The following is a 13,588-nucleotide window of genomic DNA, read 5'->3' on the forward strand; positions in this document are numbered from 1 at the left end:
GGTTCATGCCTGTAATGCCAGCACTTTGGGAGTCTGAGGCGGGCAGATCACCAGAGGTCAGGAGTTCAAGACCAGCCTGGCCAACATGGTGAAACCCCATCTCTACTAAAAATACAAAAATTAGCCAGGTGTGTTGGCACGTGCCTGTAATCCCACCTACTCAGGAGGCTGAAGGGGGAGAATTGCTTGAATCCCGGCAGCAGAGGTTGCAATGAGCCAAGATTGTGCCACGGCATTCCAGCCTAGGTGACAGAGCAAGACTCCGTCTCGGGGGAAAAAACAAAACAAATATTCTTTGGTTAGATTAGCAAACACTACTGCTTTCCATTTTCTTGAGTGGGGGAGAGATGCAGGCAGAACCTGTCTTTCTTTCCTGTAATTCAGGTGTTTGATGGGATCTCTAATAGCATCTGGTACACAGGCGAATACATTCCTTTTTTTGCCAGCTTTATTGATGTTTGCCTTATGGGGTCAGTAGGACTGCAACAGAAAAATGAACTATAGTCCTTTTGCCTTTATTAGTCCTGAGGTTATATGGATGAACTTGGTGGACCTGTGTACCGTAAAGTCCAGCACAGTTCATTTATTTGCTCAATGTTTTAGCACCCTGTACCCTATTTTTCCCAAGAGAAATAGGTATGCCTTATAATGTATACCTTCCATTGGTACATTTTAAAGTATGTCAACTTAGGTTCCTTTATTTGATCCTTCTCCCAGGCCACTCTAGATAGGCACTGCTGGTATTCTCCCTGTTTTATAGATGAGGAAACTATGACAAAGAAATGCCAGGTGGCCTGGTGCAGTGACTCACCTGTAATCCCAACATTTTTTGAGGTCGAGGTGGCAGGATTGCTTGAGCTCAGGAGTTTGAGGCCAGTTTGGGCAGCATAATGAGACTTCGTCTCTATAAAATTTTTTTTTTTAAATTAGCAGAGCATGGTGACATGCACCTGTAATCTCAGTGACTTGGGAGGCTGAGTGGGAGGATTACTTAAGTCTGGGAGGCGGAGGCTGCTGTGAGCCGAGATTGTGCCATTGTGCACCCCACGCTGGGCAACAGAGTGAGACCTTGTCTCAAAAAGATAAATGCCCGTTGACTTATCCAAGGTCATACGGTGAGGTATGGAGTCTGGACAAAGGGAAGCAGCATTGGACTTTGAGGCAAGAGGTGGAGTTTCTTGTCCCAGCTCTGCTGTTACTTGATGTGATGCTGAGCAAGTCATAGCTTTACTTTGTTTCCTTACCTAGTGGTTGGTGACGTCTGTCTTACTTAAGCTTCTAAGGTTGTTGTTGGAATAAAATGAAGTAACATGTGAAAGCTCTTTGAAAATGGTCAATTATGCAAAAGTATGTTGTGCCCAAGCAAGATCTCAAGTAGATTCCCTCCCTCCCTCCCTCCCTCCCTCCCTTCCTTCCCTCCTTCTTTTTTGAGATGGAGTCTTGCTCTGTTGCCCAGGCTGGAGTGCATTGCATGATCTTGGCTCACTGCAACCTCCACCTCCTGATTCAAGCAGTTCTCCTGCCTCAGCCTACCCTGTAGCTGGGATTATAAGCACCCACCTCCGCACCTGGCTAATTTTTGTGTTTTTAGCGGAGATGAGGCTTTGCTATGTTGGCCAGGCTGGTCTCAAACTCCTGACCTCAAGTGAGCCACCTGCCTTGGCCTCCCAAAGTGCTGGGGTTACAGATATGAACCACCATGCCTGGCCTCAAGTAGTTTTTTTGTTGTATTAGCTGCTGTCATAACTCATGAATTACCATATCGAATTCTACTGTACCATGGTGTCATCTTTGATTTCTCTTGTCTTCCTCACTATGAAACTTTCTCTTGGGCAGCCATTGTGTTTTGTTTATATTTATATCTCTAAATCTAGGACAAATTTGACATGTAGCTGGTGTTTAATGTTTGTTTCATGAAATAGCTGATGTCTGGATATGCTTTACAAAGTTCTAAAGAATTGTTCTCTGTAATTAGACTTGAAGCTCCTTGGGAACAGGGATGATGTTTATTTTCTGTGCTTGTTGCATAGAAGGCATATAATAAATAGAGGTTGAATCAATTAATGTAATTAATGTCCGGCTGTGGTCTTAGAGTGTCCACCATTGTATTGATTATTTGGGTAATTTGTCATTTAAACCAAACTTGCATGTTATTTTGTGGTGGAGCTTACAAGCCAGAAGCTGTTACCCAGCACACAGAACCTCCAGAGAGAATTCCTAGAAAATGAGTACATATAGAGTTGTGAAGGAAATTAAGGGATCTGCAGGGGAGCACTGTTGACTTCTTCCCCTTCTTCCCATCATATTTACTTCTGGAGCATTGAAGATAGAGATTTCTGTGCTAGCAGCTCAGGTTGGTAGTAGACAGTCCACTGAGGAGGAGACTCAAGATACCTAACTTTGCAGTTGAAGTCCTTTATCATCTAACCTCAGTTATATCTTCATATCTCACTACAGTGCCCACCTCCTCCCAGTTACCTCCCTGATTGCCCTCAACCCCAGCCTACTGGTAGCCACATTGGAGTTTTCCCTTCTGCTATCCCTTCAGTGTATCTTAAACACTTCCCTCAAATTGCTTGAATGGAAATTTAGTTCCTGATGTGTCATTCCTCTGATAAGGTTAAACTTTCTTCTTTTCTTTTCTTGTCTTTTTTTTTTTTTTTTTTTTTGAGACAGCATCTTGCTCTGTTGCTCAGGCTGGAGAGCAGTGGTGTGACCCTGGCTCACTGCAACCTCCACTTCCTGGGTTCAAGTGATTCTAGAGCCTCAGCCTCCTGAGTAGCTGGGATTACAGGTGTGCACCACCATGCCCGGATAAGATAAGGTTAAATTTTTGCTCATTAATTACAAATTTTCAATCCTGGCGTTTAGAGTCCTTCAAAATTGGTCACTGCTTACCTTTGAAACCTTACCACCTTCTACATAGAACATTCTATCCTTTCACTCTGGGTTTTCAGTTTCTAGCTTTTTTTTTCCTACCTGAAGCAAGTGTCTTTTTTTTTTTAAATGTATTTTCTTTTCTTTTTTATCTGCCTCTTTTTACTCTCACTCTTATCACCTCAATTTTCTTACCCCTGTCAAAACCTTCCTTCAGTGCACAGTTCATATGCCCTGTATCTGTAGTCTTCCTGGGCTTACTCTGTTGTTTTCCAGTTCAGCATATTTTTCAATCAAAGGTGGTCTTTTTCCTTTGAAATTCCATGGTATCTTGTCTATAGTTTTTAAAAAATATCACATTTGACCCAGCAATCCCATTACTGGGTATATACCCAAAGGATTATATATCGTTCTGTTATAAAGACACATGCACACATATGTTCATTGCGGCACTGTTTACAAAAGCAAAGACCTGGAACCAACCCAAATGCCCATCAGTGATAGACTGGACAAGGAGAATGTGGCACATATACACCATGGAGTACTATGCACTCATAAAAAACAATGAGTTCGTGTCCTTTGTAGGGACACGGATGAATCTGGAAGCCATCATTGTCAGCACACTGACACAAGAACAGAAAATCAAACACTGCGTGTTCTCACTCATAGCCGGGTATTGAACAATCAGAACACATGGACACTGGGAGGGGAGCATCATACCCTGGGGTCCGTTGGGGGGGTATCTAGGTGAGGGACGCGGGGGTGGAGAGGTTGGGGAGAGATAACATGGGGAGAAATGCCAGATATAGGTGACAGGGGGTTGGAGTCAGCAAACTACCTTGTCATATATGTACCTGTGCAACAGTCCTGCATGATCTGCACATGCACCCCAGAACCTAAACTACAATTTAAAAAAAAAAAGATGTTAACAGGGTTACTTCTCTAACAATGACATAAGGAAGCTGAAAAAAAAAAGATGTTAATAGGGTTACTTCTCTGACAATGACATAAGGAAGCTGAAAAAAAGAAAAAAAAAAAGATGTTAACAGGGTTGTCTGTTAAGGAAGTAAATTATTTGGACAGGGAATGAAACCTAACAAAAAATGAAAAGGGTGAAAAACCACACTAAAACAGAAATCCCTGTAGCATAATATACTTATGCATTTGTGTAAGAGACCATACAGTGTGTATATATGTATATGTATATGTATATGTATGTAGTATATACGTAAGTATGTGTATGTATGTTAATTTTAAAAAGCAAGGAAAAAATATGTGTGGAAATTAGTTGTTTTTTGATGGTGATGGCTCCCTATCAGAGCTTTCTCTTTTCTCCCTTATATTGTTGAGAGTACTTATTTCAGGGGGACACCAGGATATCCTTTGGGGAATTCCTTATAAATCATGAGGAAACTGAGGCAATTTTAGTAGTCAGATGCATTTGTCCTTCCTTTGAATTGTGAGTGCCTTGTTAGATGATGGTCCATTCCTCCTGCCTACCCATTTTCAGGGAAAAATCCAGAGGAGGAGGAGGAGGAGGAGGGAGATTACAAGATCTTTATAGGGTCACTGAAGGGTACTTGGGCCCAGGTCCCTCAGATTCCAAAGGAAGCTAAATAGATTGAATTGGATGGGAGGGAAAATGTATGGATTCCTGTGTATGGAAAGGAGAAAGAAAGATAGTTTGGGACCATACTGTTAATGACTTTGACTCTCATACTAAAGAGTTTGATTTTCATTCTTTATGCCTGTGATTCTCAAATGTTGTATGCTCTTCTTTTTTTTAAAAAAAATCTTTAAATGTTTTCCTTTATACTTCAGTAGAGTTAGTCTTAGAAAAATGTCATATACTGTTGATGTTTGGTGAGCTGGGATGAGGTTTCTCAGGATAAAATTAAACAACGCCAGTCTCTTTCCAGTTTAAGGAAAAAGTAGCTTTTGGGAATAGAACTTTTTTTTTTTTTGAGATGGAGTCTTGCTCTGTTGCCCAGGCTGGAGTGCAATGGTGTGATCTTGGCTTACTGCAACCTCCACCTCGCAGGTTCAAGTGATTCTCCTGCCTCAATGCCCCAAGTAGCTGAGACTACAGGTGCCTTCCACCACGCCTGGCTAATTTTTGTATTTTTGGTAGAGACAGGATTTCACCATATTGGCCAGGCTGGTCTCGAACTCCTGACCTTGCATTCCACTTGCCTCGGCCTCCCAAAGTGCTGGGATTAGAGGCATGAGCTACTGCGCCCAGCTAAGTATAGAACTTTTTAAACATTAATAATAACTGTGTAGTTTGCTTAAACTGCTTGCTGGGCAAACAGATTTCAGAACAAGTAGAAAGTGGAAGTTAACAGAAGTGAATTGGAAAGGGCTAACCATCATTTATTCTTCTTACGAGTATGGCATTTATGGTTGTAATATTTACATTGCATTCATACAGATATGTTTTCTGCTGCTGACATCCCTCATATGTGCAGTAGACTTAGCATATCGTTTCATGGAGTGTGTACAGTGTAGGCAAGAGCAGTACATGCCCTGGACGGTGTATAGAATAGGGAGAGGCAGCATGTGTCATGGCTAAGACCATGCCCTGGAGCTTAACAGATGTGGGTTGAAAACCAGCTCTGGCTAGTTGCGATGGCTCACACCTGTAATCCCACCACTTTGGGAGGCAGAGGTGGATGGATCACCGCCTCAGGTCGGGAATTCGAGACCAGTCTAGCAAACATAGTGAAACCCTGTCTCTTCTGAAAATACAAAAATTAGCTGGGCATGGTGGCATGCACCTGTAATTGCAGCTACTTGGGAGGCTGAGGCAGGGGAATTGCTTGAACCTGGAAGGCAGAGGTTGCAGTGAGCTGAGATTACACCACTGCACTTCAGTGTGCCTGGGCAACAGAGCAAGACTGTCTCAACGAAAACAAAAACAAAAAACCCTAGCTGTACCCTGTTATAACTTTGAAGCTTTAGGTAAGAAGCAAACCTTTCTGTGCTCTAGCATCTTCATCTGTGAAACAGGGATAATGTTACTGAATGTTCATAGGGTTTTAGTGATATGAGTAGCATGTAGTAAATGCTTAATAAGTGGCAGCTCTTAATATGTTTCCTGAAGAACACTGTGACTTCCCAGTGTTCCACTACTGAACATTTCAGCACCACTATTGCGGAGAATGAAACAGTCTCAAAGAATTTTTAAGTACAATTTGAGGACAGTGCTGAGACATTGCAGGGATATGTATCCAGCAGATAGTGGGTACTCTGAAACTGTTGACTGAAAATCTGGGTCTCAGTAAATTCTCCTCTGTCTTCCCCTTCCTACTTAGGCCATTCCATTCTCCCGTGTTTTTCTATCTTGAAACCATTGAATTCAAGGGTTCCTTCATGCTATGAATGTCCTGTGTCTGATCATGTTGTTATTTCCCTGCCCAATTGCAGTTTTCTCCAGCTCTGCCCCAGGGCTTCTGAGGGCTCCTGTAGCTTCAGAAAGCTTCAGGATCTGCCTTCCTATCTAATCTCACCCTGAGGTTCTGGGACATTCCCAAAACATTTAGATACATTTTTTCTGTCTTCAGAGGCAAGATGTTTGCAGCATTCTTTATCAGGCCAAAAGTCTATACATCTGTTTTACTTATTTCTGTTAATTTCCAGTAGTATAATTTGACATGCATTTCTGTTTTGTCTTTTCAGGTGCCATTTGGATTGTACTTTAGTGGCACAATGTACTCTGAGTGGAGGTCACTGCATTTGGTGATTCAGAATGATAAAGGCCATACCAGTGTGCTGCACAGCTATCCAGAGAACGTTGGGCGAGAGGTGGCAAATGCTGTAGTCCGTCCTCTTGGGCAGGTGTTAGGTACCCCTTCAGTGGCTGGTAGTGAGAGTTTGTTAAAAACTGACAAAGAAGTAAGTGTTTCTAAATTTCATTCTATTATAAGAAAATGCACATTTGTTCTTGAAGAATTTGTTTAATGTTGACTTTTTTTTTCCTTTGAAAAGAGCTGTAATAGAATAACATCAGCTTTCTAATGGATTTCTGCCCAATATAGTGTGACTTGCAATTTTGATCTTGTTTGAATTGAGGGCTGGGACTCAGAGTTTATGGAGGTTATGAGAAATGAGTTGTACTGTGTTGCTGCTGGGACTTTTTACTAGTTATGGTTAATTCTCCACTTGATTTAAAGGCCAAGACAAAGACTTCAATGTCAAACCGTTTCCCCAAAGCTCTAGCCTCAGTCTTCTGATTTCCATTTAGAGTGTGTTTAGAAGACGTCATCCCTACCTCGAGATGGCCTCTGACTGAAGACCATCTTATGTCGAGTTGAAAACGTGTATGCTATGCTTAAGCTTTTCCCTGTCCCTGTCCCTGCCTACCCCTTCCTGGCTTCCAGGTTTAAGAGTGATGCAGAGAAGCCAAACCCTTCTGGCTTAAGCCTAGGTGATTGGAATTGGGGTTGTGTTTGCTGTTTCTTTTTTTTTTGACACAGAGTCTTGCTTTGTCACTCAGGCTGACATGCAGTGGCATGACCACAGCTCACTGTAGCCTCAGTCTTTATGGGGTCAAATGATTCTTCCATGCCAGTGAGTCCTAAGTAGCTGGAACTACATACAGACATGTGTCACCACACCCAGCTAATTAAAACAAAATTTTTTATAGAGGTGGTGTTCTCACTATGTTGCCCAGGCTGGGCGTTTGCTGTTTCTAAAGGTAGGGGCTCTTGGAATGGCTTGCCCTGAAGCTGGCCCTTTGTTCTTTCTTGGGTTCAGCAGCCTGGGCTGAAGTTAGATTGCCATTGGGAAGGTGTGATGGGGCCCTGAGAACGGAGTGATAGAGGAGCTTGCTAATATAAATTCTGGCTAAGATGCAGGATTAAAACTTTGTCCCTTGTGTTGAAGAAGCTCATGCAACCTTCAGAGTTCATGTTTAGCAAAACCTGTACCCTATTCCTCAGACTCTTTTTTCTGTTTGCTTTTTGGTTTCTTATGAAGGAGAAATTAGACTTAGATATAAGACTAAAACTTGTAGTTCTAGGTGCAGTTATCCCTCAGGCATGGGTCACTGAAGAGTAAAGGTCCTCAGCATTTTCTCTCTTCAGAGGACCCTAGATTTATCCCTGAGGATTAGCACAGGCCCTAGTGGTTCTCCTGGTGCATTTGGGATCCCTTATTGCCTTCTCCTGGGATGAGATGGTACATGAGTAGATAGAGGTGCTCTGGTACAGCCCTTGTTTTTCTCCTTTCTTGCCCTTGAAAAGAGATGAGAATTAATGTGTCCTCTAGAATTATAAAATTAAACGATTGTGTGAAGATATCACCAAAGATATCTTCTCCTTGGTTTTTCATCTGATAATTAGGGACCTGCAGTATCTTTTAGAATCTCTTATGTGGCTAAATCTTGCTACACCCTGCTCCAAATTTGTCATAACTTCAGTGTGCTGTTGTAGGCTTCTTTATTATTTATGCAGTTAAACCATATATTTCCTACCCTTAGCCTTTGTAGTTGCTTTTGAGCTTAAAATTTTAATGCATATATTTATCTTGTTAGATTTGATTTTGGTTTTAAGCTGTCGAAGTCTTTTTGAATCCTGAATTTCTGTCCAATAAGTTGGTCATCCTTTTTAGCTTTGTGATGACTACAGATGATCAACATATACTGTTTTTCTTTTTTTTCCCTTAAGTTAAAATCTTAGCAGAGCCTTTGGCATGCCACTGAGCACCTTTTTCCAAAATGATCTTGGCACATTAATCTACTGTTACTCTGTCATGTGATATCTTGATCTATTGTAAATCTAGCCATTCTACCATTCTCTCGGCCATATGTTTCCATCTTGTCCACAAGGAGATCCTAGGTCTGTTCAGATTTCTTGCCAATACCCAGATACCCATTTGCCGGAGAACTCTGTTAATGACATGGTGAGAATAGCTTCAGATTTCTAGTTGGAAGACCAGGGTTCAAGTTTTCAGCTCCACTTTTTATAAACCAGTGACTTGTGTCAAATTGCTTAATCTTGCTAAGCTTCTGTTTTCTTATGTATAAAGTAAGGCTAGTTTACTCTGTCTGCACAGGGTTATTATAATGGCTAGGTGATATTTATGAAAGTGCCTTGCAAACTGCAAGGACTACATCGTTGTCAGCCCTTTAAATAGTAACCCTATTAATAAAAGAATGAAGCTCATTTGGCATGACTTGATCTTTTTGAGCAAGTTGGGTCTTGGATCATGCTTCTCTTTCTTGTTGTTGTTGTTTTTGAGACAGAGTTTTCATTCTTGTTGCCCAGGCTGGAGTCCAGTGGGGTGATCTCGGCTCACTGCAACCTCCGCCTCCCGGGTCCAAGTGGTTCTTCTGCCTCAGCCTCCCGAGTAGCTGGGATTACAGACGTGTACTACAACACCTGGCTAATTTTGTATTTTTAGTGGAAACGGGATTTCTCCATGTTGGCCAGGCTAGTCTCAAACTCCCGACCTCAGGTGATCCACCCGTCTCGGCCTTCCAAAGTATTGGGATTATAAGCATGAGCCCGGCCTCATGCTTCTCTTTTATAAGTGTTCACTGATTGCTTAGTAATTTGTCTCAAAGTTTTGTTTGGAATTCACTTAAGCTTTCCAGTTTACAATGTCTGGAATGCAGTTTCCTCCTTTTTTTTTTTTTTTTTTGCAAATTAGGGTTTCTCATAGATGGAAACATATAGCTCAGATGATGATAGAATGGCTGGATTTATAACTGGTCAGGATACTACATGACAGAATAATAGTAGGCTAATGTGCCAAAATCATTTTGGAAAAAGGCGCCCAATGGCACCTTCTAATTGGAAGACCAGGGTTCAAGTTTCCAGCTCCACCTTTTATACACCAGCAACTTGGGCCAGATTACTTAATCTCTACAGTTCTTTACAACTGCAGGCAGTGGTTCAGCAGTCTCTTAGACAAGTTCTCTCAGTCCCTAGGATTTGATTCAGGTAGGTCAGGAGGCTGAGACTCATTCAGTGCAGCTAAATGTCTTGTTAGGATCTTACCCAGCTTGAATCCTTTCTCAGCTGTATTTTTTTGGCATAGAAAACAGTTGTAAAATTAGAGTCAAACAGTTCATCTTTCTTCCTGTTATTTGTTCATTTGTATAATCTGGAGATGGAATGTGACTGACTTTATATGATTTTCTAAATGCTACGTATACTCATACACATTACGTGGAGAAAAAAACTCTAAAAAAATTTCTGGTTTTGCATCTCTAATCTCTATGGAAAATTGAAATGACCTGTATTTACTTTTTGGTTCACAGAGCAAATAATATTATCGAAAGGGTAAAAACCAGCATAGGCTTAATATTTAAAAATAAGTAATTTATTTTCTTCTTAAATCTTTTGCCTGGGAAATTGTATGTTTGATATGTGAAAAACGCATTCTCTAGAATAAATCTGATATTTACATTGAGACAAATATACGGTCAATTTAGGGGCTTTTCGCAGTAAAAGAGGTTAACATTTTAAATCAGTCTACTGAGATAGGCATGCATCATAATTCTATGTGGATATTTTCTTTTGTCTAGGTAAAATGGACCATGGAAGTAATTTGCTATGGACTGACCCTTCCATTGGATGGAGAGACTGTAAAATACTGCGTTGATGTATATACAGACTGGATTATGGCTTTAGTGTTGCCGAAAGATTCTATTCCATTGCCAGTTATTAAAGAGCCTAATCAATATGTTCAAAGTATACTAAAACACCTGCAAAATCTTTTTGTACCAAGGTAAGCTATACCTGTCTATCTTGCCCATTAACAGGGTGATAGTAAAATATTCATAAATGTTACTGTAGTATAAGGAGCTGATTTCACTGTTCATCATCTGAACAGTGACTCCATGTGTTCAATTAAAGATTGTATTAATGTGAATGTTAGGAGAGATGGGCTTACGTAATGTTTACTAGGAGTTTTTAACAGGTATGGGTTCTTTAAAGGTTTTCGGCTTTGCTTCTAAAATCTCTTAACTGTTAGGTATTAAAATACTGTAACATCTTTCCCTTCTACTAAAAAAAAATATATAATTTTGCCTATCACAATTCTTATCTCTCTTTAGGCTAAAGAACTGAGGGAAATGCATCTACCTTAACAGGCATCTTTCCTATGAGAGAATGAAGACACTTGAAATTATTATGGGCAAATTCGTTTTAAGCCAAGAGATTCCTCTTGATAGTTTGTTACTGATTTTTTTTTTTCATCTTCTGAGGCAAAGGCCTTAAGTATCATAATGCAGGATACCTTTAAGGAGCAGTAGGGCATGTCTCCTCTTGATAAAGTTCTGGTTAGGGTTTTTGGTTTGTCATATGGTGAGGGACTTTGAAAACCAGCTATGTAAGTTTTTAACTTTATAAATATAAAAGGAAGATTACTTTGGAAAATCTGAATTAAAAGAGAAGTCTCCATTAAGAACTCTGGTCTGTAGGCTTAGGGGTAAACAGCATGAAATGCCTGCTGTAGTGTGGCTCCTGAACAGACTACTGTTCTTAATTCCACATGAGTGCTGCTCTTTAGTCAGACTCACACATCAAACATTCCCTTAAGACCTCTTAAAGATCTTTCCCATCATAATGTCTTTTTGTCTTCTTCCTTCTTCTCTCCATCACTACATCTCATTTTCGTTGGTTCTTTAAATCTGCCTTGTGAGAAGTGCTACCTGACCACTCAGTCCCACGGTGATTGCACCGGCTCTGAACCTGTATGATACTTTCTGCATCACTCTTGTACCTCTCACTGTTTTGTTGATTATCTTTTAAAATGTGTGTCTCCTTTCCCCATCTAACCAACTTGAAGGCAGGAACTGTGTTGTCTATATTTTAGGCTTCCACAGTACCTGCATCAGTATTGGTATTTTAGTACTTAGTACTTATCTTAGGTGTGAATTAAATGCGTGTTGCTAGTATTTATTAATTTCAAATGGAATTAAAAACAGGAAATGGGCCGGGCACAGTGGCTCACACCTGTAATCCCAAAAAGCTGGGAAGCCAAGTCCCATGGATCACCTGAGGTCAGGAGTTCGAGACCAGCCTGGCCAATATGGTGAAACCTTGTTTCTACTAAAAATACAAAAATTAGCTGGACGTGGTGGCACGTGCCTATGATCCCAGCTACATGGGAAATTGAGACAGGGAGAATTGCTTGAATCTAGGAGGCAGAGGTTGCAGTGAGCTGAGATCGTGCCACTGCACTCCAGCCTGGGTGACAGAGTGAGACTCCATCTCAAAAACAAAAACAAAAACCCAAATGAAACAGGAAGTGTTTGACAATACTTAGAATATTGTTTATAAGCAGATTCTTCTAAAATGGTATAATAGTTGTACTGCTTTCTTGTTATCTTATATAGCAGACTACTGGGCTTTTCTTTGTGCCCGGGACAGTCTCATGAGTAGTATTGTCACTGTGTCTCTTTCTTCTTTGTAACACCACTACCTCTCAGTGCTCAGTTAATTTATATAGATGCAAAAATTAATGGCATTTGAGTTAATTAGGCCTGCACCTTTACTTTACTCTTTTGAGAAACATGACTACCTTATAAATTGTTTTGCTGCTTAATAATTACCTTGTTTTCTCAAAACTGTGTCTGCATAAGTGTTAGTAAGTTCTGAGAGGGTACTCAACTGAGAATAAGAGTTCTCTTCCTGGCCAATGTTTTAGGAAAATTAGCTGAATATTTTCAATGCTAAGTATTGGTGTTATGATCTCATCTCCCATTATTTGAAGTTTTAGTTATTTATTTGATTCTGATAGTTCACAAAACTATCATCTAAGTTTAATTAATTAGTTGTTTTTAATAAAAATTGACAGTCAAATTAGAGGGAACTGCCTTTACCATTTTGCTAGAGATTATGTCAGAATGAATGTAACCTTTCTCTTGTGCCCATCAGTTTGATTTTTATCTGGAATTGATTGAAGAGTAAATCATCTTTTGAAGTTGATTAAAGTTTTGATTGCTCACATATACTATACTGTACTTTATTTATTATTATTATTTTTTTAAGATGGGATTTCACCATGTTGGTCAGGCTGGTCTTGAACTCCTGACCTCAGTTGATCCGCTCGCCTTGGCCTCCAAAGTACTTGGATTACAGGCGTGAGCCACCATGCCCAGCCTATACTGTACTTTAAAAAAACATAATATTGTTCTAAAGCAGGGTTAACAAAGAGCCCGGTAGCATTTTAGGCCTTGCAGGTCATATAGTATTGTAGTTATTCAGTTCTGCTAGAATGGCATGAAAGCAGCTATAGAAAATTTGTAAATGAATGATCATTACTATGTTCCAATACAATTTTATTTACAATATAGATAGCAGGCCAGATTTGACCCATTGGCCATCATTCACCATCACTCTTCTAAAGCAGTTTTTTTGGTTGGTTTGTTTTTTTTTAAGATGGGGTTTCACCATGATTGCCAGGCTGGTCTTGAACTCCTAACCTCTGGTGATCCACTCACCTCGGCCTCCCAAAGTGCTAGGATTATAGGCATGAGCCACCATGCCCGGCCAAAGCAGTTTTTCTGAAGATTTCAAGTTACTTTTTTGGGAGGCTGAGGCAGGAGAATTGCTTGAACCCAGGAGGTGGAGGTTGTGGTGAGCCGAGATAGCACCATTGCACTCCAGCCTGGGTAATAAGAGCGAAACTCTGTCTCAAAAAAAAAAAAAAGTAACTTGATATTTTTGACAGGGAAATACCTGGTGTTTAGCTCTTCTGT

At 40.4% G+C, this 13,588-nt stretch overlaps 1 protein-coding gene across 12 annotated transcripts in view; it reads left to right on the forward strand.

The window, feature by feature from the left end:
- RALGAPB (Ral GTPase activating protein non-catalytic subunit beta) overlaps positions 1-13,588 on the forward strand; it is a 97,978-nt gene that overhangs the window by 5,247 nt on the left and 79,143 nt on the right. For 11 of the 12 annotated variants that reach the window (XM_074406521.1, XM_039479485.2, XM_039479486.2 and 8 more), the window contains 2 exons: positions 6,556-6,771; positions 10,409-10,611. In XM_074406521.1, coding sequence (XP_074262622.1) covers positions 6,586-6,771; positions 10,409-10,611 — 389 coding nt within the window. In that variant the 5' untranslated portion in view covers positions 6,556-6,585. Of the gene's footprint in view, positions 1-6,555; positions 6,772-10,408; positions 10,612-13,588 lie in introns of those variants that run through there. The other variant, XM_074406526.1, reaches the window with a different exon arrangement.

This window comes from Saimiri boliviensis, chromosome 9, assembly GCF_048565385.1.
Source record: "Saimiri boliviensis isolate mSaiBol1 chromosome 9, mSaiBol1.pri, whole genome shotgun sequence".
In the NCBI taxonomy this organism is placed as follows: Eukaryota; Metazoa; Chordata; class Mammalia; order Primates; family Cebidae; genus Saimiri; species Saimiri boliviensis.